This window comes from Mya arenaria, chromosome 7, assembly GCF_026914265.1.
Source record: "Mya arenaria isolate MELC-2E11 chromosome 7, ASM2691426v1".
NCBI classification, from domain to species: Eukaryota; Metazoa; Mollusca; class Bivalvia; order Myida; family Myidae; genus Mya; species Mya arenaria.
Genome location: NC_069128.1, coordinates 42379054 through 42405041, shown reverse-complemented (window position 1 = coordinate 42405041; position 25988 = coordinate 42379054). Strand labels below are relative to the sequence as shown.

General features: G+C 33.7%; 1 protein-coding gene across 2 annotated transcripts; it reads right to left on the bottom strand.

The window, feature by feature from the left end:
* On the bottom strand, positions 1-23910 carry LOC128240687 (endoplasmic reticulum resident protein 44-like). Of its 2 annotated transcripts, XM_052957406.1 has the most exons (14): positions 23761-23910; positions 20825-20897; positions 18015-18124; positions 17700-17745; positions 17042-17106; positions 15813-15932; positions 14093-14208; positions 12318-12378; positions 11383-11499; positions 9678-9789; positions 8622-8769; positions 7296-7410; positions 5316-5599; positions 3429-3568 (listed from the first exon to the last, which is right to left on the bottom strand). In XM_052957406.1, exons 1-13 carry the CDS (start codon positions 23821-23823, stop codon positions 5360-5362), a joined length of 1386 nt encoding a protein of 461 aa, XP_052813366.1. In that variant the 5' UTR covers positions 23824-23910; the 3' UTR covers positions 3429-3568; positions 5316-5359. The 2 variants fall into 2 exon arrangements, with proteins under 2 accessions (XP_052813367.1, XP_052813366.1); XM_052957407.1 differs by lacking the exon at positions 5316-5599 and having other exon boundaries at positions 1-3568.
* Between the last annotated feature and the right edge of the window lie 2078 nt (positions 23911-25988).

Sequence of the window (25988 nt, the reverse complement as noted above, 5' to 3'; positions counted from 1 at the left end):
TTCACTTATTAGTTTTATTTTCAACGCTTTTTGTCATTATATTATATCCAATATCATACATCAATGCTCTATGTACACAAGAGAAACAAACAAGCATTAGAAGATAGCTTATGATAGAGCTGAAACATTACTTTGTTAAAACCATTTATATCTCATGTACAGATATTATTATCATCGCACAACAGTACGCGACCAAATCCCTTAAACTCCATCCAGTGTCGAACGGCGTGCAATGTTGAAAGGTGTGTAACGGAATGGGTAAGTCGCGAGTATCCGACGATAAGAAGTTATACACACTAAATCTGCTTACATAGTCATGATAGTATGCACTAGTTTTCCTAGTTTTTAAACAAAAACATAGTCTGGGACACAAAAACATAACAATCTCTGAAGGACATCTAGCAACTTAATAAATGTGCTATTCCAAGTAATCAAACAATATCACATAGGAATGTGATTGTTCTTCACACTACCTTTAAGTCAATAGAGATCGAGACACATAAAGAACTATTTTAGATGATTAAATTATATAAGAAACAAACATGTATTACTAATCATTTCACACAGTTGCATATTTCATCAGCACTAAACAGCGAAACACTTTTCTTCAATATCCTACAATCACACAATGTAATACATTCATTTACACAGAGTCAGCCACACAGAGATAAAAGTGTATAAAAACAGTCACCCCTGGAATTTAAACATATTTCATAAATAAATCAGACAAATCCGAAATGTACAAACAGTGCATGTATACAATAATAAATGAAAGAATTGTACATAGTAAGTCGTGATTGATATTTTTTTTGACAGTTTTCTTTTATAAGGTTCATATGCTTCAAACTTTAACTGTGGACATATCTCTGCCAAATAACTAACAAAGTCAATGCATTTACAACACCTGGTCTCCATATCACAAAAAACTTCAATTCTCAAAATCAATCTTATTTTACCACATAACCGCATAGAATGATTTTAAACTTTTTTTTAAAGCGCATTCACTCAAAGATTATGTTGATATAAGATATGGTCAATATTTTATAGAAAAGGTTTGTTCCAAAGATACTGTGTTGTTATTTGGAATAATTTAATTTGAGAAATGATGGTAGTATTTTTTGTAATATTGGTTTAAGCCATGTCATATTCACAATGTACCTCGGAGGCCCAGTATACACATATGCCATATTTGACATAACAGGAGGTTTTATGTGAACTATGTTTAAAACAAAAACATCTTTCTAAAAGTAGAAGGCCACTTTTAACCTGGAGCAAAATACACCACCTTATACAAAAATGATTGTAATTGTAGTTGATTAGGGTAAAAATGCAATATGATATAATGAAATTGGTTGAAAAGTGATATACTTTGAATAAAAAGAGAAAAAAATAAAGATTCCACATAATATTCTGAAAAGAAACCAAAAAAACAACCAAAAATATCCCTTAGAAAAGGTACCAATTATCCCAGTAATAAAGGAAAAATAATAATTATGCACATAAGTTACAAAACTGCATAGTCAGTAGCATTCTTGCCATCCTAAAAATCATCTCATAATTTTGATTTCACGAAGATCCTTCCTAAACAATCCCCGGACTTAGCACGAAATTGTCGTAGCAAAATAATTATAATTTATTAATACAAGCCAAAGAAAAAAGCTATCAAAATAAAATTAAAACATTGTATTAAATGCATAAATTTAAGAGTAAAAAAATATGTGCCTAGAATATTAATTTTAAGAGTTTAGTCACCATAATGGCACTTAAGCCAAAATTATTTTTATATCACACTTGGACCCATAAGTACATATACATGGACACATGTTTTTTGGTTACTGAACAGTAAGTAATGTAAGAACTATTATCCAAACTGTCAAGCAATTGGTTTCACTTCAAGACCTTCATTAAATTCTGTATAACATGTATATGGTACTAGATACAAAAATCATTTTTTATGTAGTTTTTAAAGTCCCATTAAAATATCACATATTTTTTTTAAAAAGACTTTTGTTGTTTAATCTCAAGAAATTTGTCTGTAATTATACATGCTTTTCTAATAACAAATAACCTTACATCAAAACTGAATATTTAAAAAACAACATGATGTCATAAATCTGAAAATAATTGTTATAATTCTGTATAACAATAAATGTGAGCAATTCATTTCTAAAATTAAAGTGAAAGGCAAACGCATAATAATATTCTCACTACTAACATATAACATATGTACCTTTAATGTCCAAATTTTATGTCTAAAACCTTTGATTCTACATACTGAATCATGAACTGGTCATGAGAGAAAAATCGAATACATCAAGCAGTATGCAAACTATGTTTACAGCTCTTTTGCCATAATTTCAAAAGCTGATAAGCATGCTATTGATCTGAAGTAATTTTCTTATGAAGACCCTGTTAGTGTAAAAAAACATTTAAAAAAATGATACTACAAGATTGAATGTCAGAATTGTACAAAAAGAATATGACATCATATGTTAATCATAACAAGTTCTACTTGATGCATTAATTGTACATTTTAGGAACTTTTTGGGCACTCAACTAATTCAGTAATTGGTTATATTGTTGAAAAGCATAGTTTCAAGATTCATTTTTAAGCACAGCATCATACTAGCAGTCGTCGAAATTAACATAAGCCCGCAAGCCCTGCACTGGTAAAATGTCTTGCAGGCTTGCTCAAATTTTAATTTTTTTTATAGCAGGGCTTGTTCAAAATTTGATGCAAAGTAATAGTATAAGAATTCAGGCTTGTTCATCCAAAAGTCTAATTTCGTTGACTGTACTAGGAAGTATATCCAGGGACTTCCTCAGAAAATATTCCTGGCACATGTTCGAAGGGGACATGGTTACCCCCTTTAGATTTTTTTTCAAATTTCTGCAGCCGAATGGCATTTTTTTGTGGGGTACTCTTAGCGAATAATTCTTGAATAAGGAAACAAGATCATCATTATCATTTACTTATGAATAAGACAAGAAAATTTAAGCATATTTAAGAGCCCTTTCTTCTTCTGTCTATACGTTTACTTTCATATCGTAATCAAGTGGGCCGAGCTTAAGCAGGCAATAAATGTGAGTGTGAGAATATATCACAACAATATTATATAAAATATTTCAACATGGCGTTTGTTTGTAATTTAAATCACTCGGGTAAGAAGTGCCTTAACAATTATTTATAGCACCTGTGAGCAGGTTAATTCGTTTAAACATCTCTATTATTTGATTGCTTTAAAACAGTATGTTTATGAAAATCTTGATGAAAAGTGATTTCACAGGCACAAGTTTACATAATTATAGCATTCTTCTTTTTAAGGAAAAGAAATATATATCCATGAACAAACTGACGGAGTGCCTTTGAAATGAGATACTTACAATCAAAATAATAAAACATTATCAAAACAAACATAATATAATCCAGCTACAATTCATCCCGGTGTCGTAAAATTGTGTATCTATTTTCTGACGGGGCGAGTTTCACAAAGCTGGACTCTGGTGGACTAGTGGGCTGTTCTACTTTTTCTGCATTCTCTTCATGGGGTATGTGATCACCCTTAATCTGAAAACACAGCAGAGGTGGGTAGATTTATTTTTTAGCAATATTTTTCTTCGTATGGATTAAGTTAGTTTGATATGGATGAATGTTCTTATTAATGTATTTTGATGAAACAGTTACTGCATTTAAATGATATAAAATATTTTAAACAAAAAGTTAACTGTACCAACCACATTCAAAGAGTTCAAAATTTTCCATACATGTATTATAAGACCTTCTTTCTATTTTAGAATTTCCCATGTATTATAAGACTTTCTTTCTATTTTAGAATTTTCCAATCATATTTTCTAAACAAGGACTTTTCTTAACAATATTTCGCACTGAAATGGATTTGTTGAGGGTATTTCTTTACTTAAGTACAAAGTAAGTGGTCTTTAAGGAAAGCAAACTGTTACAGTATATAGTTCAGTAATGATAACAGTTCCATGCAGTAAATATTTCATCATAAAACACTATAATAGAACAGTAGACAATCCAGAATTTAGTGCGTAAGTTTTTTCATTGCATAAATATAGATTACACAAGCTGTCTACATTGCACTGTCTATTTCTAAAAAGAAAACAAGCAACTAAGAACAGAAATGAACATCATGTAAGCAGTTCAGAGGTTTGCAATTCATGCACGACAGTAATATTTCAATACATCTCGTTCAAGATCCTCAGTGATAAAAGGCCGTGCTCTTGGCCAGTGGAACATCGGAAGGTTCTTGTGCGGAGAAGAATCCTTCTTATGATTTTTAACAAGGTTAAACCCATTTAGTTGTAGCCTACATGTATGTAGGATTTTGTATTCTACTAGTTAAGCAATTGGTGAAATATCATATCAAACAGATTGTACAGATGGCCATAGCAAATCTTTGCTTGGGAGTTAAAATTCCGTATATTATTTTCCTTTTTTTTCCGGAAAGTAACGACAGTTTGAAAAAAGTTCTGACTTTGATTTTCAAATTTTGTTAGGACAGAAAGTTCTTTCGCGATACCAACACACCACCAACCCCCAGAGTTACAACATTGCGACTCCCAAACAATGAAATGTTGCCAAATCTCTTCGTATCAAATTTAACCTAATATCAAAATACACACTAAGGGATATACAATTATAGACGCAGAAACCGTAACTTTTTCACAGTGGCAACTAGCTTTACATAATAAAGGTAACGCCTTTTTTAAATTGTAAGATAATCAAGCAAAACAGAACTTTTATTAAAAGGCTTAATATAGCAAACAACCTTATGACACAGTGCATCTAATAGGACATATATGGTAAGTACAAATCAAAATAAATTAGATAAATATAGATTTCCATGAATGAGCCAGCGAATCATGTCAACACAAAGGAACATTGTTGAACCAAGTTTTTCATCTATTATACATATCCTTCCCAAGATTGCTACTTTTAATCTGACAACAAAATAAAATATTAACTTAAAGTAAATGATTTACCGATTTGAAGAACCAATAAACTAATTCAAAGCTTGAGAAAACTACAAAGAAACAACATCTGGAGATATAAACTTGTGAATGAACATTACTACAGGTCTAGAAACAGAAATTCTCGCTTGAAACAGACTCCAGCATGACTCGCATCACGCACAAACTGTCATTCAACATGCTGTATTTGAAAAAAACAAAACAAAATCAAACTGAAAATCAATCAAAACTACACAACTGGAAGAAACTGTACGAGCAAAGAACTATTAATAAAATAAGATAAAAATATAAATAAAGTCTAAAGTGTTAGAATAACGAACCCTATCGTTACGTATGGACCACCAATCTCATCATATTGAGCCAACTACAATTCATCCTTTGGGGGATCGGCAAATGAATATCTATTTTCGGACGGTTTCAGGTTTTTGAACACTGATTCTGGCGGCGATGTTTGCTCTTCAACTGTTTTCGTTGAGGGTTTCGCAGTCTCTTTGGGTAGATGATCTGTAGCGCCAACTTCAGTCGGAGCTACTTTCGTGGGTGTTGGATAATTTGGGGACTCAGGCTGGTTTGCTTGGTCATTTGAGCCATCCTGAGTACCAGTCTAAGAAGAGTTTGTTTTTTGAAAATGTCAGTATTTGTTTTCATTGAGAAACCAGTCTAAATTTAGGAAAACATCCCACAAAACCAAATCAATCAACCGATATTTAAGGGACCAACAGCTTCCACCAATAAATACCATAGATTAAAACCCGAAATCATAAGTTACCACCATAGATATTATAAGTCAAGCACAATAACAAGGGAAACCAAAGGAAAAGTCATTAAACAAAGGATTGGTGCCCTGCCTATAAACATTGATAAACATTGGAGTAAGAAACTATATATTCCCATAAATATATCAGCATAACCGTAAAACAGCCATCTACAAGCTGGGTACCATGAACTGCAAGCTAGAAACCGTGAACCCAGAAATAAGAGAAAATGACATAATACTTGTTTTCAACAGTTCTGAATTCTTAGAAATATATTTTACAGAAAAAAAAACTTCAATTATCTTGAAAGTACCAATTTCCTTCAAAACATGCTATACCGTGAATGCTGCTATACTATTTTCAGTAATAGTAGTTCATATGCGGTATTTGCTGTTTACATTTAGTACAGGACCAATTTCGGCCTGTCACGGTTCATGAAAACACGAAATAAATGGAGAAGAACTCCTCCATTCATCACAAGCCAGGTTACATAAAATACAAAAGGTGAAAGGTTTTCATGCAAGGGATCTCCGGTATACACAAGCATCCATGGGCCAGGAGCAGAATAATATGGGATCAGAAAAAAGTCCATGAGCATAATAGCAACAAGGCACAAACATTACAACATATATTTTACATTGTCAGCAATAACAAGTCCTTAGGAGAATAAGGATATTTTTTGCAATGTACAACGCCTGATACACATTAGCAAGCAGTCATACTAATATGAAATATCACTTGAAAATTCATGCGAACTTGACACATGATCATTTTTTATCAATCCAATCACATATTGTTTTTCAAAAATGTGACTTTCCTCTAGAGAACTCCATTATTGCTGACAATGTCACATTTAAAAGCAAGCATTCTTGTTTATTTCAAGGCATCTAGACATCATTTTGAACAATTCTTTATCTCTTTAAAGTAACTAAGAATCACCTGCTAATGCATATCTTACTAAGAGAAAAAGTACAAGTAAATGTTTCATTGAACATCAAAATAGAAGACAACACCGAGGCTATCACTAGGGTTTTAGCCAGGATTTAAAATGGACAGGGTGCTGCAGAAAAAGGCACACTGAATCACATGGGCTGTGAAGACCTTGAACATTATAAATTTGGCAGATTTTTTTTATTAGCCTGTGTTTTCTTAGAAGGACCCTTCTGCTCTCATGGAGATCAATATTGGCACCCTTCTGCCTTCATGGTGTAAAAGCACAAGAAGTAATTTAAGGTTTTAACTGCCAGATATGTAAAGCGTGTATGTATTTATAATGTTATTGTAAGTTTTAAACAATACCAAAGTCATATTTAACAGCCTTGAGTATTCATTCTATGAAGGCAGAAGGATGCCAATGCTGGTCTCCATGAGGGCAGAAGGGTGCTTCTTAAACAAGACAAGTTGCAGCCCCCTTCCATACCTCTTCAACTAAACCCCTACTATCTCAATAGTTGAATATGTCAACATTTTTTGTTCCAAAACTGGAAGAGCTAAAACTCAAATAATATTGCATGTTTGTGGTACCCTATTCCCTGTTGTTCATACCTCTTCCTTATTAGGCAGAGCTGGGACCTTGGTGGGATCCGGCCCATGGTGAAACTCCCTGTGAAGTTTTCCTGAGTGTAAATCTGATACAAACTGCTTTAAAAGACCCTGGGTCCTGAAATATGAAAGGGATGATATTTAAAGATTGATAAGAATACATATGTATCATGAGAAAACAGACAATTATAATAGTTAATCAAGCTGTATACAGGAATACCCATACACATATAAAAGTTAACTAAATCAAATCAAAGTTTAGATTAGGCCTAAACAATAATACATTCGGATTACCCGACCCTATCCACAAAATTCTGGTAGGCGCTGACCCTACCGATTTTAAAGTCAGAGGTTATTTATTTATTTTTGAAAGTGCGTGTTTTAATATGTAGTTTAAAACCTTTAAAGCTTTTAACAGAAGATTACTTAAACACCATTCTCTGATGATGGCAATAACGTTCTTATATGAAACCTAATAAAAAGGAAAAAAAGCCTACCTTTCCTACCTGTTTTTTTTAAAAAATGAAGTAAACCTAACCAGACCATTTTTTTTTTTTACTTTAACAAGCCTGAATTGATACGGAAGTGCTTTTCACCAGTGAAAGTGTTGCCAAATTGTGCTAATTTTAATGACTGATAAGTTTTATCCTGATACATTAACAAACTGTTTTGAAAAATCAGGTTTCTTACAATATTGGGGGAAATTATTTATACACATTCAAGAAATGAGTAAGTTGATCTTTTGTTCCAAGATGATAAATCTATAATTACAACACATGTCTCATTCATTACATCCTGATAACTCAAATAAATCAAGAATATAACAATTTTTCTTTCTTGACATGCACAGCTGTTAGCAACCATACTTGATGTAAAGTGAAAATCATATCACATAATTTAGCTTTCAAGTTGTACAGAAGAGTTTCTAAAGCACATATAAAGGTTATTTACTCCGATATCTCCAAAAAGAAAGAAAACGAAGGGCTGTTTTCCAGCCCAATACCTTCATTGCCATTATTCAGCTATGCTTCCAATAACTATTACTATTTTTTTCCCAATTTCAATGTAAAAATTCCCAATCACTTATTTAAAAAAAGGTTAAATTTCAAAATTTCTAAAATGTTCAAGCTGCTTGGAATGAAATGTTAAACAATCATCAATTAAATCTTCTGCTTTTATTAATCATGTAAAATGTAAGTTCTGCATACTTTCATCTAAATGTTTACATAAAAACATGAAAATTGGGTCATTTTTATTTGAAAATAAGAAGTCCTAAAATATTTGAATAAGTGATTCTACATGTGTTTATACCTGTAGCTAATAACTTACTCTAAGCCTTCATGAATATCATGCGGGAAAAGGTACATATGTCTAAAGCTGTCTATCGCCAGGACGGGTAAATCGTTTGCTGTTTTTCCCAGATGATGTAGAGGGTGGGAAAACTTGGAACCATCGGCAGTGAGGAAGTTCATAGAAGCTGGAAACAAAATTTAAAGGTTACATTTTTAAACCTTTGCAATGCACATAAATATCATGTGTTAAATTTTGAAATCAAGACCCTTGTATTCAACATAGCACCCTCTATCTAATTATTGTAAAAATAATACTTAAAAAGGAGATATGTATGACCCATTGTCCTCGGCAGAAACAAGTACTTATTTCCTTTTTGAGAGGCCAATAAATGTAATATTTGGTGGGGCTTAAAACCACAACCCTTTTGGGTGACAGGCACCCTAACCTATCATACACTTTCTTAGTAGGGTGGGAGTGGTTTAGAAATAAAGGTGTCCGACTCTCACCGATAGAGGTTGTGGGTTCGATCCCAACCAGGGCTACCTCCTCACAGCCTCTCAAAATGGACACCGGTACTGGTTTCTACCCCAAAATTGGACTCGAGAGTGATTATTTAAGCTGTCAGCTTTTGTCACAACCGAGCTAATAGAAATTAGTTTGAACTAACCCTCTTTTCACTTTATAAATTAAAGACTTAACAAGTGCCCCCCAGAGTGAACGCCAAAGCTTGTCTGATTTTTGATTTTTTAAATTGAATCAGAACTCCAAGATATTTAAGTTGTTGCCCATGCTGTACAAGTACATATTGTCTCTCGCAAACATGTGCACTAAGTTTCGTTTAAATATCTTAAACAGTTCTTGTGTTTTGGCTAGGATTTAGGTTAGGTTTTTACACAACAACGCTGATAAAGGCAACAACAATCAATGCATCAACTTTTTTTGCATGAATAAACAGACAAACTAAAAAGACAGACACGTTCCTGTACAAAACAGAAAAATATTTAACCAATTGGAAAAATTTATCCATGAAATTAATGACACAATTTATGCCTCATATTTGTCAGAAAAACTGACGGTTATATATAGACTCACATTTTTCTGATAAAAGTTCTCTCTGTACTGCATCTGTATACTTTTGAAGAATTGCCGTGTCTTCTACTTTATGGAACAATATCAAGAACGGTAATCCTTCCTCTGTCAGCTCCTGCAAGTAAAACAAAACATGTCATGTTCTAGGTTCTGAGCATGTCATCATTAAAGCTGCTCTCTCACAGATTGAACGTTTTGACAACTTTTCTTTTTTTTGCCTTGGATCGAGCCAATTTTTGCGCAAATCCATGGAAACCAGTCATGTTAGACTGATGTCAAAAAATTAGATCGCAGATTTTTATATTTAAGTAAAAAAGTTGATGTTTCATGCATTTTTCTTCAACCGTTAGTAACAGTTTAAGCCATAAAACATTAATTTTTGAACGCAAATATAAAAATCTACGATCTGATTTTTTGTCAGCAATCTTATATCATTGGTTTGCAGATATTTATGCAAAAATTTGCTCTTTCCAAGACAAAATATAAAAACGAAAATATAAAAAAAGTTGTAAAAATCTGTGAGAGTGCAGCTTTAAGTAAAGACCATTATCACGTTTCAGGAAGGTAGTAGATTTGTTTTAAAAATAGAAAAGCAGTACTATTTATATTAAGGGTTAAAGCATTCGGTCGCTTATACACATGTTACTTTATATAGTAACATTTTACTAGAGAAATTTGTACCAGCCAAAATGATTATGGTTGCCACCGTTGTTTATCACTGCATGTGAGCGTGATTATGGCGGAATCAATAAAACAATTGGGAACGTCCAGAATAAACTTTGGAGGCCCTGATGTTTATATTCTACATAAGATGTCACTCATTTAGTTTTCGTTTTGTTTCCGGGTGTTCATTTCTTTTTTAAAGGATATCCAGACTCAGGGTTGACGCTTAACATAAGATAAATTTGGTTTGGCCTAATCCATGATTGGATTCTGACTGCATTTAAGTTTCTATACCATCAAAAGACCGCCAGTATCTAATGCATAAGAATCAATTGAAAAAACTGCTCGACTGTCTTGAAACCAAAATCTAAAGAAATTTGGCAGTGCCATTACATGTAACATGATTGATCAGGTCACATGAGGCAGAACTGTGTATGCAAATAAATGCTGTGAACAGTTTGAAAGGTAATGCCGGACTGATCTTGTTTGTGCAGAGAAACATGACCTCCTAACCAATGCTGTTTAGTTTTAACTTTATTTATTTCACAATGATTGAGAAGAAAGTTATATTAACTTATAATTAATCACTATCAATGGCATGATGTTGAGGGAAAGGTCTTGTCTTGTGTTGCGGGGGAAACCAGAGAACTCGGAGAAAAACCACTTGTCCGGCTTGGTGACCACCAACCAAACTCACATGAACCCAGGCCAGGAATCAAACCTGGTTCGCCTTGTTGAGAAGCGAGTGCTTCTTAAATGCTGTTTGACAAGCACGTTTAGCTTAGTTTATTTGCAAACAGTGGGATGTTACTTTTAAGATGTTGGACTTACACCAGTCATTGAAAGACTTTTGCATGAACAAGCCCAAATTCTTATACTATTGCATGGAATCATATTTTTTGAACAAGCCCTGCTATATAAAATTCAGAATTTGAGCAAGCCCAGAAGACATTTTACCAGTGCAGGGCTTGCGAGCTTGTGCTAATTTCGACCACTGTTACACAGGAACACTCTTATAAAAGTTAAAACTTCCATCAATACCAACCTCAGCGTTTTCAAAGGTGATTTCACGCACCAACGGCACACATCGCTCCTGCATCCATTGTACCATGAAGTCAAAGTTGTGGGTTTCTCCGACATATTGGATATCCTCTCTGCGGGTCTAAAATGTGGATAATATCGTTAGTATACTTCATATAGTGTGAAGTTCACAGATTAAAGGTTCACAAGTGGAAAGAATAAAGGTTGTAGGTTGATTTAGTAATAAGTTAGGGAATTTAGTGTAAAAATTTTACAGTTTTAAAATAATTTTAAAGGTTGATGTATTGACGTTTTGAAGTACAGGATGAAAAAGTTAACAGTTTTGATAAAAAAAGGTTGATGTAGTGAACAGTTCGGAGATAAGGATGGAATAGTTTACAGTTTTGAATTAAAGAATGATGAAGTTTACAGTTTGGAAGTAAATGTCCAAATGGCAAAGCCTGTAAACTACATCAAACTTTAATCTCAAAACAGTAAACATAATTTAACAAATAATTGAATGCAAGCTTACCATTATGAAAGTTATACAATTACAAAAATGCCGCAATGTGGCGAAACCTTTTCCTTGACCCTTAGGGCCCCAAAATATATTTTTAAGAAAGGTTTCCATAAACTATACCAAGTTTGGTCAAAATATGTCCACCCTAACAAAAGTTATTCCATACAATAGGTGAGTTTGACTTGAGTTTGTGAATATCACTTTGTGAAAACCGGATTAAAAACAGGCAAAATCATAAATTCTACAAGTAACTGATTATTTGTCATTATAGTTATGATTAAGCTGAATCTCTTAACTTTACTGCTGTTTTTCATCGAACTACCCATTAGGAGACTAGTTTCATACATCATAAGCTAAAAAGAAATTATAATCATATTAATGTTAACACTTCACATTTACATTCGGTACATCTCAATTTATAAAGGACAAGTAAGACTCACATTAGGTGGCCGGAAAACTAATTTGGCCTCTGATCCTCCACGCTCTCCCTCCGATGGCGCCCTAAAACATTCAAGAAATATATAAGACAGGGTTGTTTGTTTTTTTTCCCCGGCAATTTTCATAGGCAATAATCGGTTACTTTCACAATGCCCCAAAGTACATTTTTAATCATATGTTGAATGAAAAATTACAAATTTCTATAAGAAATTCTAAAATAAATAATAGAAGATCTGTTTGAATAACTGTAGTTAAATTTGTTTAAGTTATATTACAGTGTGTGTATACCACGTGATAAATGACATCAAATATGCTACGTCGGAAGGCAAAAATTTGCTTAAAATTAAGACTTAAATCAAAGATAACTTTTCATTTACAAAACCATTTTAAATGAAACAAATGGCATTCTATGCCGCTTTAAGAGCCCTGCATTTGTTTTATTTCCAAAATTTGATGAGGTCATTAGTTTCTTCAAACACTTCGACAAACCTGTTTCCAAAATAATGTTTTGACAGTGCTCCGTCAGACGGCCGTAATGTGAAACGGTTTGTCAAAGTGTTTTAAGAAACTAAACTCGTCATCAAATTCTAGTTGAAGACCGAAGGTGGGGCTCCATAAGCAGCGTAGACAGCGCTATGTTTCATTTAAAATCGTGAAGAAATAGTGAAGTTATCTTTGTTTAAAGTCTTTTTTCAAATCAAGATATTGCCGTCCGACGTAGAATTTCTGACGCAATTTATCATTGGTATACACAAACTGTATTAGTGAAGAAATAAATGGTTAAAATGATTATTTTATAGAAGGAAATGCCAGGCTAACTGGGCTAAGTTGCAGCAAAGATGATCTTGCAATCTTCTCATATATCGTCACCTTAGTGCAATAACTCAATAACTGCATATAGATATAGAAACAGATATTGAGTTCCTGCACTAAGGTGACGATATATACGTACATACATAAATTGATACAAACAAATCTTCTATATGTTCCGGTTAAAACCAAACCAATACCCAGTACAGGATATGAATAACATTATTCCAGTATCTTGTGATTGTAAAATACATTACAACGATGATTTTTAATTATTACTCAAGTGTTTACATCCTGTTTGTGAGAAAAAAACATTAATACATTGATAGATGAAATCACTATGTCCTGTTTGTTGAATTAATAAAATTAACATACTAGTAAATGAAAAAATTAACAAAATTTATAATTAACAATATAATATTGTTTTTAATGATTATAAACCTATAAAAGAATGTCATAAGCAAATTCCATCTTATTATATTTTCAAACTAATAAAAAACAACTTAATGCCATGTTTTTTCATCATACAAATGTTTTACAAAACAATATGCATTTATCAATGCAAAGCCCCACCCTAGTGGCAGCAGGCATAAAGGGGACTATAGAAGAGTAATTACCCACAGACCAGGTGAGACCAACAGCCTGAAGCAGACTTTGCCATATTATTTTTATGATAGAGGATTTTTGATACCCAGAAAACACCTGACCCCAGAAATTTAGGCAAATTTTCCTTCTCCAGGGTAAATATTTTCTTCATAGAAAACACAAAAAGCAATTTACCTGAATCTCATGGGATTGCCCAAACCTGACACCCCCCTCATCCCCATAGGCTGGGGCAAAACATGTGATTGATGCACAACTCAACCATCATAGAATGCATAGTCATCACACAGTCGCACAAAACAAAATGACACAAGCACAAGCAAATTAAATCTGTTCAATTTTGAAACGTGCAAAGGCTACTCACCCAATTACAGCATGGAAAACACAGTCCTCCCGAAGCTGCATGGCCACTCTTCTGAATGTCTTGTAACTATCTGTCTCCTTGTCCGAGAAATATCCAATCATGTTACGTTTTTTGTCCTGAAAGAAAAACAAACTTGTGTTTTTTTTTCCACTTTGCATGGAATGGTGGTGGGACACTTTGATTGGCTCATTCTAAGACAATTCAAAATGGTCAATATGTGAGGGTGCAGCTTTAAGCACTCATAAAATAAACCTTATTGAAACAATTAAATTTAAGCCCAAGATCATCAACAGGATCTATTGTAAGGAGGTGATGGCTTTAGATATATTCTGGGGGAAAATAACTGCTTAAGAATTTCAGTTAACAGTAGTGATGGCTTTAGATATATTCTGGGGGAAAATAACTGCTTAAGAATTTCAGTTAACAGTAGTGATGGCTTTAGATATATTTTGGGGGAAAATAACTGCTTAATCAGTTAACAGTAGTGATGGCTTTAGATATATTCTGGGGGAAAATAACTGCTTAAGAATTTCAGTTAACAGTAGTGATGGCTTTAGATATATTTTGGGGGAAAATAACTGCTTAAGAATTTCAGTTAACAGTAGTGATGGCTTTAGATATATTCTGGGGGAAAATAACTGCTTAAGAATTTCAGTCAACAGTAGTGATGGCTTTAGATATATTCTGGGGGAAAATAACTGCTTAAGAATTTCAGTCAACAGTAGTGATGGCTTTAGATATATTTTGGGGGAAAATAACTGCTTAAGAATTTCAGTCAACAGTAGTGATGGCTTTAGATATATTTTGGGGGAAAATAACTGCTTAAGAATTTCAGTCAATAGTAGTGATGGCTTTAGATATATTCTGGGGGAAAATAACTGCTTAAGAATTTCAGTTAACAGTAGTGATGGCTTTAGATATATTTTGGGGGAAAATAACTGCTTAAGAATTTCAGTCAACAGTAGTGATGGCTTTAGATATATTTTGGGGGAAAATAACTGCTTAAGAATTTCAGTCAACAGTAGTGATGGCTTTAGATATATTTTGGGGGAAAATAACTGCTTAAGAATTTCAGTCAACAGTAGTGATGGCTTTAGATATATTTTGGGGGAAAATAACTGCTTAAGAATTTCAGTTAACAGTAGTGATGGCTTTAGATATATTCTGGGGGAAAATAACTGCTTAAGAATTTCAGTTAACAGTAGTGATGGCTTTAGATATATTCTGGGGGAAAATAACTGCTTAAGAATTTCAGTTAACAGTAGTGATGGCTTTAGATATATTCTGGGGGAAAATAACTGCTTAAGAATTTCAGTTAACAGTAGTGATGGCTTTAGATATATTCTGGGGGAAAATAACTGCTTAAGAATTTCAGTTAACAGTAGATTTTATATCATATACAACCTTCATGCCAATAATAAATACTAAATGGAGACCATGAATTAGAATACATGAGCCTTCAAAATGTTGATGCTAAAATAACATGCACCATTGTCAGACAAAATAACAACAAAAAAATCCCCTACCAGTGGTAGCAATTAACAGAAGCCTGCAAGCCCTGCACTAGAAAATAGTCTTTCAGACTTGGTCATTTTTTTTAATTTTGTATAGCAGGGCTTGTTGAAAAATTTCATGCAAAAATAGTATAAGAACTCAGGCTTGTTCATCCAAAAGTCTAATTTCGCTGACTGCCCCGTGTAAGGGAACTAAAGTCACCCACCTGCATTTCATCAATCTGGTCCATATTATCATGCTGCTGTATGGTGTCCTCCAGCTGTTTCTTAATGTACTCTGCCAAGGCTTCTGCAGACCTTTGACCACGATACTCCTTCTTTACCACCTGAATGTAGGTAGCATGCCGTTAGTTTATAATTTTATAATATACCCACACGCAATACAAACCGCAAATAACGGTTGTCCGTATTCCACTCCAGTGCAATATGCCATATTCCACTCTTGTGACATCACGTCATAACAAGTATCATTGCTTGATGTTAAAATGATGTCATAAAACAAAATTGTGCGCCGTTTAAATGACATTTATTATGAAAACATGTGGCTCTCGTGGATTTTGCAAATTTCTTGCGCCTCGTGAAATCTACAAAAATCCACTGGAGTCGAAAACAATCTCCCGGCTCAAAACGCAGTACTAATAACCCTTTTATATTTAATTTGGTTGTAAAAACAGCTAAGGGGTGGTATCAAGCACTCAGGATTCTGTTCCTGGGTAGAGTAGAAACCAGTACTGGTATAGAGGCCATAAAAAATAACTATACTCCTGGATGGGGTAGAACAGTCAACCTTGTGGTAAATAGTGGTCACCTTTACCACTAGGACACTTCCAACCCCAGTTTTACAATTAAATGTCCACGAAAAAAATGAAGGATAACGGACACAAAATCCAAATCTTGAAATTTTACTTTGAGGCTGACAAATTGGTTATGGTGGTGTAAGACCCCTGTTGAAAATGTTTTTAAAGCCAATAATATCTGTTTTAAGAAGTTATGACTTCTTTATGTTTTTTAAGGAAATTGTCCAGCGAAAAACTAGCCTTAATTATTAAATGTTCGACATTCCAAAAATAGATGTCTCTCAATCCTGGAATTTATTGTCATTGATAAAAAACACCTGAATTTCTGAAATTTAATGCAATAAATAAAGCCAAGTATCACAATTCTAAATATCAAAACACGTGAAATTATGTCATCCAAAATTTAACCATATAATTCAAGGTACTCTTCCAATAACCTATAGTTATATATCTCTGAAAAACAAGGCCAACGCTAAACAAGTTTTACCGTATTTGGCACAATACCGAATTTAAATATAATGGAGGTATATACATGTAACTTACAAATATTTGCTAACAATATTTTTGTGGACAACAGAAATTGCAATAGAAAATTGTGTTTTGGAGAAGATTTTTGGATGAGAACATTTTTAGCTTACCTGTCCATTCCTGAATAACTTCAGTGTTGGATATTTCGAGATGTGGTACGTGGTAGCTACACCACCTGAAGTTTAAAAGCATTTTCTTACATTGCAATTCAAAGCCAAACTTAAATGCAAGAATTTGGGCTTGTTGCTTTAAAAACAAATATTGATGAATGCTTATAGGTACTCGCTCTTGATTTTTAAGATTGTGGTCTTAAAAGACGATATTTGAGTAAATATCAACATTTGCTGAACGATTCCTGAGCACCGTCATTATCTAAATTTTAACACTTATCAATCATCTATTAGCAATTGAAACACATGTTCCAAAAGGAAGACATTCATGAGCAAAAATTCTACAAATCTAGGACATGTAACTGGAACGATGACCATTAAGTCACAAAAATTAGTCAATTTTTTTTTCAATCATCAAAGATTTGGCATAAATTTAATCAATCATCAGTGGTCGAAATTAACACAAGCCCACAAGCCCTGCACTGGTAAAATGTCTTCCAGGCTTGCTCAAATTCTGAATTTTATACAGCAGGGCTTGTTCCAAAAATTTATGCCAAGCTATAGTATATGAATTTGGGCTTGTTCATCCAAAAGTCTGATTTCAATGATTGAATCATAGACAATCGTAGAAACTCTCACCCGTATTTTAGACACCTACCCTCTTTATCACAGTCAACTTTTCCAAAGGCCACTTTCCCAACCTCCTGAATAAAAAAAGAATACAAATGAATTTTAACAGTATGACAAGAAATTTTAACACAAGTAAGATCTCACGGAAATGAAATCCATAAATATATTATATCCCATAAACATGAAAATTAAAAACTTTACTAAATTGCACGATGAACTTATATATTTTTATTGTGTTCACGAATAATTTACCAAAACTTGGTAACAGGGCAGATATAATCCTTGAAAGTGTCACACATGGGTATTTCATGATAAGATGTCAGTTCAATAACAGGGCACCTACCGGGTAGACTTCCTTGACTTTCTTTGCAGCATCAGCAAACACAGGGGCCAGGATCTGACTGAACCGGCACCAGTCTGCATAGAAGTTCACGAACACCAGTTCATGTGTGGCTGAAAAGAAAACAATATTTTATGTTTTACTGTTGTTGTTTTTTTCAAATGCATATTTTTGTGTTAAATAATTAAAAATTAAATGGAAATTCAGAACTGAAAGAGTGCTATTTGATTACACAATGTTTTGATTGAAAGGAAGGCTGGACCCCAAAACCCGACAAGCACGCAATCTTGGAAAAATATAAATAACTGACATGTTATCAAGCAAGTTCTCCAGATCACCAGCAACTGTATATTCACATAATAAAGTGATTCAAATAACAGAAGACGCAATTTAAATGAATTTTATGCGTGTATATAACAAGAGCTGTCACAGAGACAGCGCGCTCGACTATTCCGCCACTGTTAGATTAGATTCAATGCAATACATGATGTGCAGAGATATTAACATAAATGTAGTTACATGCAAAATTTTAACCAGAATTTCTAAGTGTAATAATAAAGGGCCATTATTTGCAAAACACAGTTTTCTAACTTGATTATTCCATTAGGTTGGGTGGTTGAATACCATTTTATAGTCTCAATGCAATACATCAAGTAGTTGCTGAGATATTATCCTATGTGTGCTAACATCAAAGACCTTAACCAGAATTTGCATAATGAAGGGGCAAAAATGGTATAATATGAAAGATAGAGTTATCTTACTTGATTAAATAAGAAGGTTAAATGGTTGGGAGCCTGTGTGTAAAGTTTCAATGCAATACATAATGTATTTGATGAAGCATTAAATTAAAAGTGGTTACATGCAAAACCTTAACCAGAATTTCTATATGAATAAAAAAGGGGCCATTATTTGAATTTAATTCAAACTAGAGTTATCTTACTTGGTTATTTAAGTAGATTGGATGGTTGAGTACCATTTTATAAAGTCTCAATGCAATTCATCCAGTAGTTGCTGAGATATTAACGTATGTGTGCTTACATGCAAAACCTTAACCAGAATTTCTGAGTCGAATAATAAAGGGCAATTATTTGCATTAAATGCAAACTAGAGTTATCTAACTTTGTAAGTTAAGTAGGTTGGATGGTTGAGTACCATTGTATCAAGTCTCAATGCAATACCTCAAGTTGTTGCTGAGATATTAACCTATGTGTGCTTGCACGCAAAACCTTAACCAGAATTTCTAAGTCAAATAATAAAGGCCTATTATTGGCATGAAATGCAAAGTAGAGTTATCAAACTTGGTTAATTAAGTAGGTTGGATGGTTGAGTACCATTGTATAAAGTCTCAATGCAATACCTCAAGTAGTTGCGGAGATATTAACCTATGTGTGCTTGCACGCAAAACCTTAACCAAGGGGTGATGCCGACGCCGACGCTTGGGTGAGTAGTATAGCTCTCCTTATTCTTCGAATAGTCGAGCTAAAAATTGCATACCAAACCAAGCATAGTGTCTAGCATTTTATTATTCTGCATTACTTTTTTTACAGTAAATAAATTCTTATCATTTTGTCACAGGTCATTTGTTTTCGAAAGCAAAGTGTGGTATGAATTGTAAACAAAATCAAGAGAGTGATTATTTAAATCATGTCTAAGCTCTCAATACTGACCATACGGGGAAATGAAATGTTTCATCAATCAAAATGGCTCCCAAGTACCGTATTTTCTCGACTATAAGGCGATTCGCTTATAAGACGGCCCCCTAACTTTGCCCATGAAATCTGGTGCTTTTTGTTTCGACTCGCTTATAAGACGGGGTCAATTTTTAAGCAAATCTAAAATGCTAAAATTCTTCCTAATGTGTAAAAATGTTCAAGCTCAACGGACAATTATCGACTTTCGCGGTAACTGTTTTTGTTTTACTCAAAGAAAATGGCGTTCAACTGTGAGCTCTCTATTTGGAGGTAGGTTAAAAATGAGTACATAATTAAGTTTGCAGGACAGGTCGTTACTTATCGAAATTGTAATAATTAATCATTAACAACATATGTTTGTTTTAGTTTATTTTTTTGTTGAAGACACCAATGAAGTTCTTCGGCAAAATAAATGGCTTCAATAACATAACTGCGAAAAGCCGAGGCATGAATAGGTGTTTGTTTAGCAATAATGCTTTAGGCAATATTGTCCCTTGATTGGCGACAAACATAAAGGATTCATATTCGCATTGTCATTTGTTTGCTTAATCAAATTGACAGTTAGGTACCTACATCATATTAAGATTCCAATTTATTGATTTGATATATCTGTCAAACTAATTATACTGAAACGCGCCATGAGAAAAAATGCAGATATAACGGTACACTGTGTGACGTCAGAGCACGCGCGGTGAAGAGATTTCGTGTTGTTGTTTACTTAATTGCCCCATACTTATTATCAGCAGACGAATATACTGGATAGACGAATACCCCATGTAAAATTTTACTGATTTTTACTTGAATCTTTTTTTAATATTTTATCGACTCGCTTATAAGACGGGTCCCCTACTTTGGGGGTAAAAATCGGGACCCAATTTCCTCGTCTTATAGTCGAGAAAATACGGTAGCAGATATTTCTTTTAAATAGGACTTCACAAAGTGTAAAATAATGAGTGGATATTACTCAATTCGTGAAATCTTTAGCTATATTATCCTTACAAAACAATATTTCCTTCCACAACAGAATTACTTCAAAAAATGCCCAAATGGAGGTTCTGAAACACATATGAAAATGGCAACATTGTAGCTAATAGGATATATCCAAATTAAATGAAAACTCACCTATGATATTATTGAAGTTGTTGCCATCCAGAGCAACAGTTTCTCCCTGTGTTCCATGACTTAGCAAGCACATCTGAATATAAAATTAAAACATGATGAGTTTACATTTGGAGTTGCTCTGTTCACATAGATACAGGAAAAGTTGTACCAAATCAAAGTCGTCCCAAATACTGAGATGACCCATGTATATTAGTCTTTGCCTTAATTTTTTTCAGTAATTAAAGAAAACCACTTGCCCCAAAACAGTTTTACTTGCCCAAAATAATTTTAAAAACAACAACAAAAATCAATTTATTCCCTAAAGGATAACTGCAAATGAAAACGAAAACACAAATGAGAGAAGAATTTAATTAATAAGCGACCAAGTGTCGGGCAGACACTTAGACGTTTATAAATTTATTATTTAATAAATAAGCGTCAGCCAGAAGCTTAGACTCTTATAAATTGAATACTACAAATGCTAAGCACCTAGAATGCTGTGATGTCACCAATGCATGCGTTAATATACGAAAGCCAATATTTAGAATGTTCGTTCAGGATTTGTGAATTGTTGCTGAAGAAATTATGAAAACTGAGATTTAAATTCCCGAAATGCACTTGCCCATTCGGGCAACTACCTAGGAATTTTGACTTATCCGAAACAGTATGTTTGAACAACCCCTGCTATATAAAATTCAGCATTTGAGCAAGCCTGCCAGAAATTTTACCAGTGTGAGAATTGTTGGCTTGTGCTAATTTCGACCACTGGTTACCGGATTAGCACCATTCCTTATGCTCTGATTTCACGATTTGTTCAGCAACCACACAATTTCTGTACAGTACACTCAACGAGTTAGACCCACTTTCCGTTTCCCTCAGCCGATTTTTGCTATCGCGGACAACAAAATGATTTTATCGACTGTCCGCGTTCCTCGGAGTTTGAATTTAAGGCCCTCAGAGGGTAATCAGTCGACCGAAGAATAACGAACTCGGCGTTCCTCGGAGGGGTTAACTCCACGAAACTCTGCGGACACTAGACATGAATCTACGCTAAAGTTATATTTATTTTATTAAAATTTTCTACCGATTACGACGGCTCCAGTAAATTGCTATTATTCTTTTTCCTCTGCCCGTTTTGCATTAAGTTAGCTTACCACAAGAATGCAGTCGTATTTCACTAGTTGCACATGCATCTTATAAACATGTTTTTGCCAATGACTGATAAACATATTTCTTCCGAGAAATTCTAGGTTACATATTTTCGGAAAATCAGGAGGTCAAACACGCGTTCCAAGTTCACAGCGCATGGTTTTGAAGGCCTTCTAGCCTCGTTTTCTGTGGAAAATTCCATGAAACGTCATAGCTATTTTTAACCACCAATAATAAATAGTATATTCTACATTGTAATGATCACGCGCTTGACGTCAGAGGTCATGGTTCAGAATCGTGTAAATAGTCGGCTGCTTTATGATGCAATAACTTAGTGGATATACTTTAATGATTCAATGTTTATAATTCAAGACAATATTCAATTGACGTTTACGGACACAAATACAAATTAAACATTGGTACATGTAAGAATCTTTTACGCTTAACAATGTGCATAAGCATAAAAATAAATAACTTCTAAACAAGAATGATTTCTTGCTTATCTGATTAGACTCTGAGTTCCGCCGCGGGATCATAAAATCGGACGATTCTCAACGCTATCGTTCATTTTAAACTCGGCGGTAAGCCAGCCACTCGGAGGAACTCGGGGGAATTTTAGCGAGGGCAACAGTTTTACCATCGGAAGAAACCCGCGATCACCGACTTTATCCCTCGGAGTGAGCGAGGGAAGTGGGTCTAACTCGTTGAGTGTACTGTATGTATTTACAAATATGTTAAACCATGCATGTTTACATTTAAAATGGATAGGCCCCTTTCCTCTAACCTGAACCACCCTGCATCATAGCTTTTCATAGAAACCAGCTTTTGCATGAACAAAATGATAAAGTTGTGGAAATGTTTTGAGGAAGTTGTAGTCCAAATAATTGTACGTTGACGGATTTTTTTTTTAGATTTTTGATATGGCAAATCCTTCACGTACAAATTGTTTAGTATCAAAAGTGGGTGGTTGTTCCGATCAGGATTCCGGGTTAAAGCATATAGCGTCTATAAAATATCATAAAAACAAGAAATATTACCAGATAATGTTATTTTATATTAGTTCCGTACACAAAAAATAAATATCCAACTTATAATTATGAGTTTGACGGCTTTTCTTCATTTCATTCTGTCAAAACATAACGATATATACATGAAGGGCACCTGCAAGGCTTCAGGGCACAGTTTTAAATCGCTCGGAACATTTCGGCCATGGCCGAGTTGTTACGATTGTATAACGAGGTCTATCTCGAAGCTTTGTCGGAGGAGGCCGAGTTATTACGATTGTATCGAGTTGTTCCCCTTCGCATAATTGTTTTCTGTGTCAGTCAACTTTCGTTTTATTGGAAATGTAAACAACTTGTTTTAATGCATTAAATGCTTGTTTAGTGCAAAATAGCATTTCACTTACATGGTAAAATATGAATATAACTCTTTATGATCAATTTCAACCATAAAATACTTCACTTAAAACAATTTCAATATTTTTAAAACACCCCCGTTTTTTGCACATTCCCGTTTAGACGTTAGGGATTGGAAGAATCCCGTATAACACGTCTAATATTTTAGACTAGAGGAAGTTGTTGAAATGATTTGATTCAGATTTCAGAATGTTTAAGAAATGTCAATTAGAATTAAAAAGCTATGAGACCCATTCTTATACGTGGACGCATTATTAAAAATACGGTCAAGACAATTATTTTACACATGATTGAGAACATTATTAATAGTTGATTAAGTTGCCGTGTTTGTTTACAAGTTTTGACACATGTCAACAAATCAAACGAATTAAAATATGTACACACACATACCATTGCAATGAAAATGCATGTAGACCTCGAAAACAGTATGGTTAATGAATTTGGAGTCTCCATTGTGCTGTGGAGGTCGTAAATGTCTAAAAAATAAAGAAAATGTGCTATGCGAGCACTTTCTGTCGAGCAGACAACTTCAAGATGGCCGCTAGTGAACGTGTAATCTCGTGAGATTTAAAAAAAAGTGTTTTAAAATATTTGTTATAATTTATTTTAACATTAATAGTGTACTCAACGAAAGACCTGTATAAAACATATATATATATATATGGTAAGCAAATACATAAAAATTGTAAAATAAAGATTAATAATTTATCGATAGGTTATACTACACTAATTTCTGTTTGTCGAAATTCTATGCAGTGCTTACTTCCCTTGTCACGTATATACATAAACTATTTTTTTCAACCCCTATTTTTTAAAACTTTTTTATGTCAATATCGATGAAAATAATGGATGCATTAATCAGGATATGCCATTTCATACTAAAATAAAAACAACATAAAACAACCCTGCCTCTTATCAAATCATGTAGTTTTTTATGTTATTGAGAAGAGTGCGCGCTTTCGCCTTGGACCCCATCTAACGCTAAATTCTAGAACCGCCGCTGGACATGTCCATGGCTGTTTGCCGTTGATTTTTGAGATAGTTTATGGGCATACACTTTTGTCGTTCGTATCTTCTAAAGTATATTAGCCAGAATGATGGTTATAGAATAATTTAGATAGATGAGATTTATTTAAAGTCGTCAAGACAGATATACAGACAACATAAGCTCTGATGAGCTTTTATAACCGACTATTTAACAAATGTATATGGATAACATATATAAAGCAGCTACAAAAGAGTAAAACTCACATAATTACAGCATAAAAACCATGGGAGACATGCTAATCTTACCAAAAGAGGTTTAAAAGTGCTTAAAAAAGTATTAGTACAAGACAAAAAAGTGAAAATGACACAAGTGCCTTTTTTTTAAATGGCATAAGAAATCAAAATATCAGCTCAAATCAGATTTGAAGTGACCTGATTAGCATGTTACTCATAGTAAGTTAAATCATTTGGTATAAGTTATTAAATATTATATTAATTACTGACATGGCACACAGCAAATCACAATAATGCTGGGTTACAGGTATCCAGGTTATACAAGATAAACAGCCATGCACGATGTTTTCTAAAGCAGCTAAACAAAAGACAAAATAACGCAAGCAACACAATGCAAGATAAGGCAGGAATACAAAAGCAGAACTATGCAAAATAATGTAAGAGTACAACAATGCAAAGTAAGGCAAGAATACAGAGCAAAACATTTTTACAACACAATCAAACAATGCAAGCAACAGAAAAAAAAACAGAACATGCATTCAACATACATATATGTGGGTTGCTAACAAGAACTACAGATCAGAAAAAAGCTGTACCTGTGCTATGCCCATGAACAAGCAATACATTTACATTCTTTACCATTCCAATTTGACATTAAGCTTTTAAACTGATTAAAATTTGTGATAGAGCGATATTCTTCGGAAAGGGAATTCCTTAGCACAGGCGCAGCATATCTGAATGTGTTCTTACCGTAGGTGGTAGTAGCAATACGGTGTACCTGCAATAAATTAGAGTATCTGAAACATATGTTTGAGTTTCGTTTAACAACAAGATTTTGAAGAACAACAGGTGATATTTTGTTTACTATTCTATAAGTTTCAATAGCCATGGTACGCATCCTTCTAACATGAAGTGTTGGTAAATTTACCTTTGTTAACAAATCTTGATAGGATGAGCAGAAGTCATTATAAACAAATCTAAGCGCCCTTTCCTGAAGTGTTTCCATTTTCCTAGTATTAACTTCACCACAAAAATGCCAAGTCATTGGACAAAAATTGAAATTTGACAGGATGAAGGTATGAAAGACAGTTAATCGATTTAGCTTGCTAAGATTATGACCAATTCTCTTTAGGATGTTAAGCTGTTTAGCTGCTTTTTTGCATAAATTTCCACTGTGGATATCAAATTTAAGTTTGTAGTCAATATCAATCCCTAGCAGTTTTACAGAATCTTCACATGTAATTTCAGTGTTACCAATATTAAAGCTCGGATTTTTTACATGGGTTTTAGTACCAACAGCAATGGCTTGAAACTTGTCAGGATTTGCTTGCATTTTATTACAGGTAAACCAATCTATTAGGATTTTACTTTCATCTTGTAAGACTGATTTGACTTCA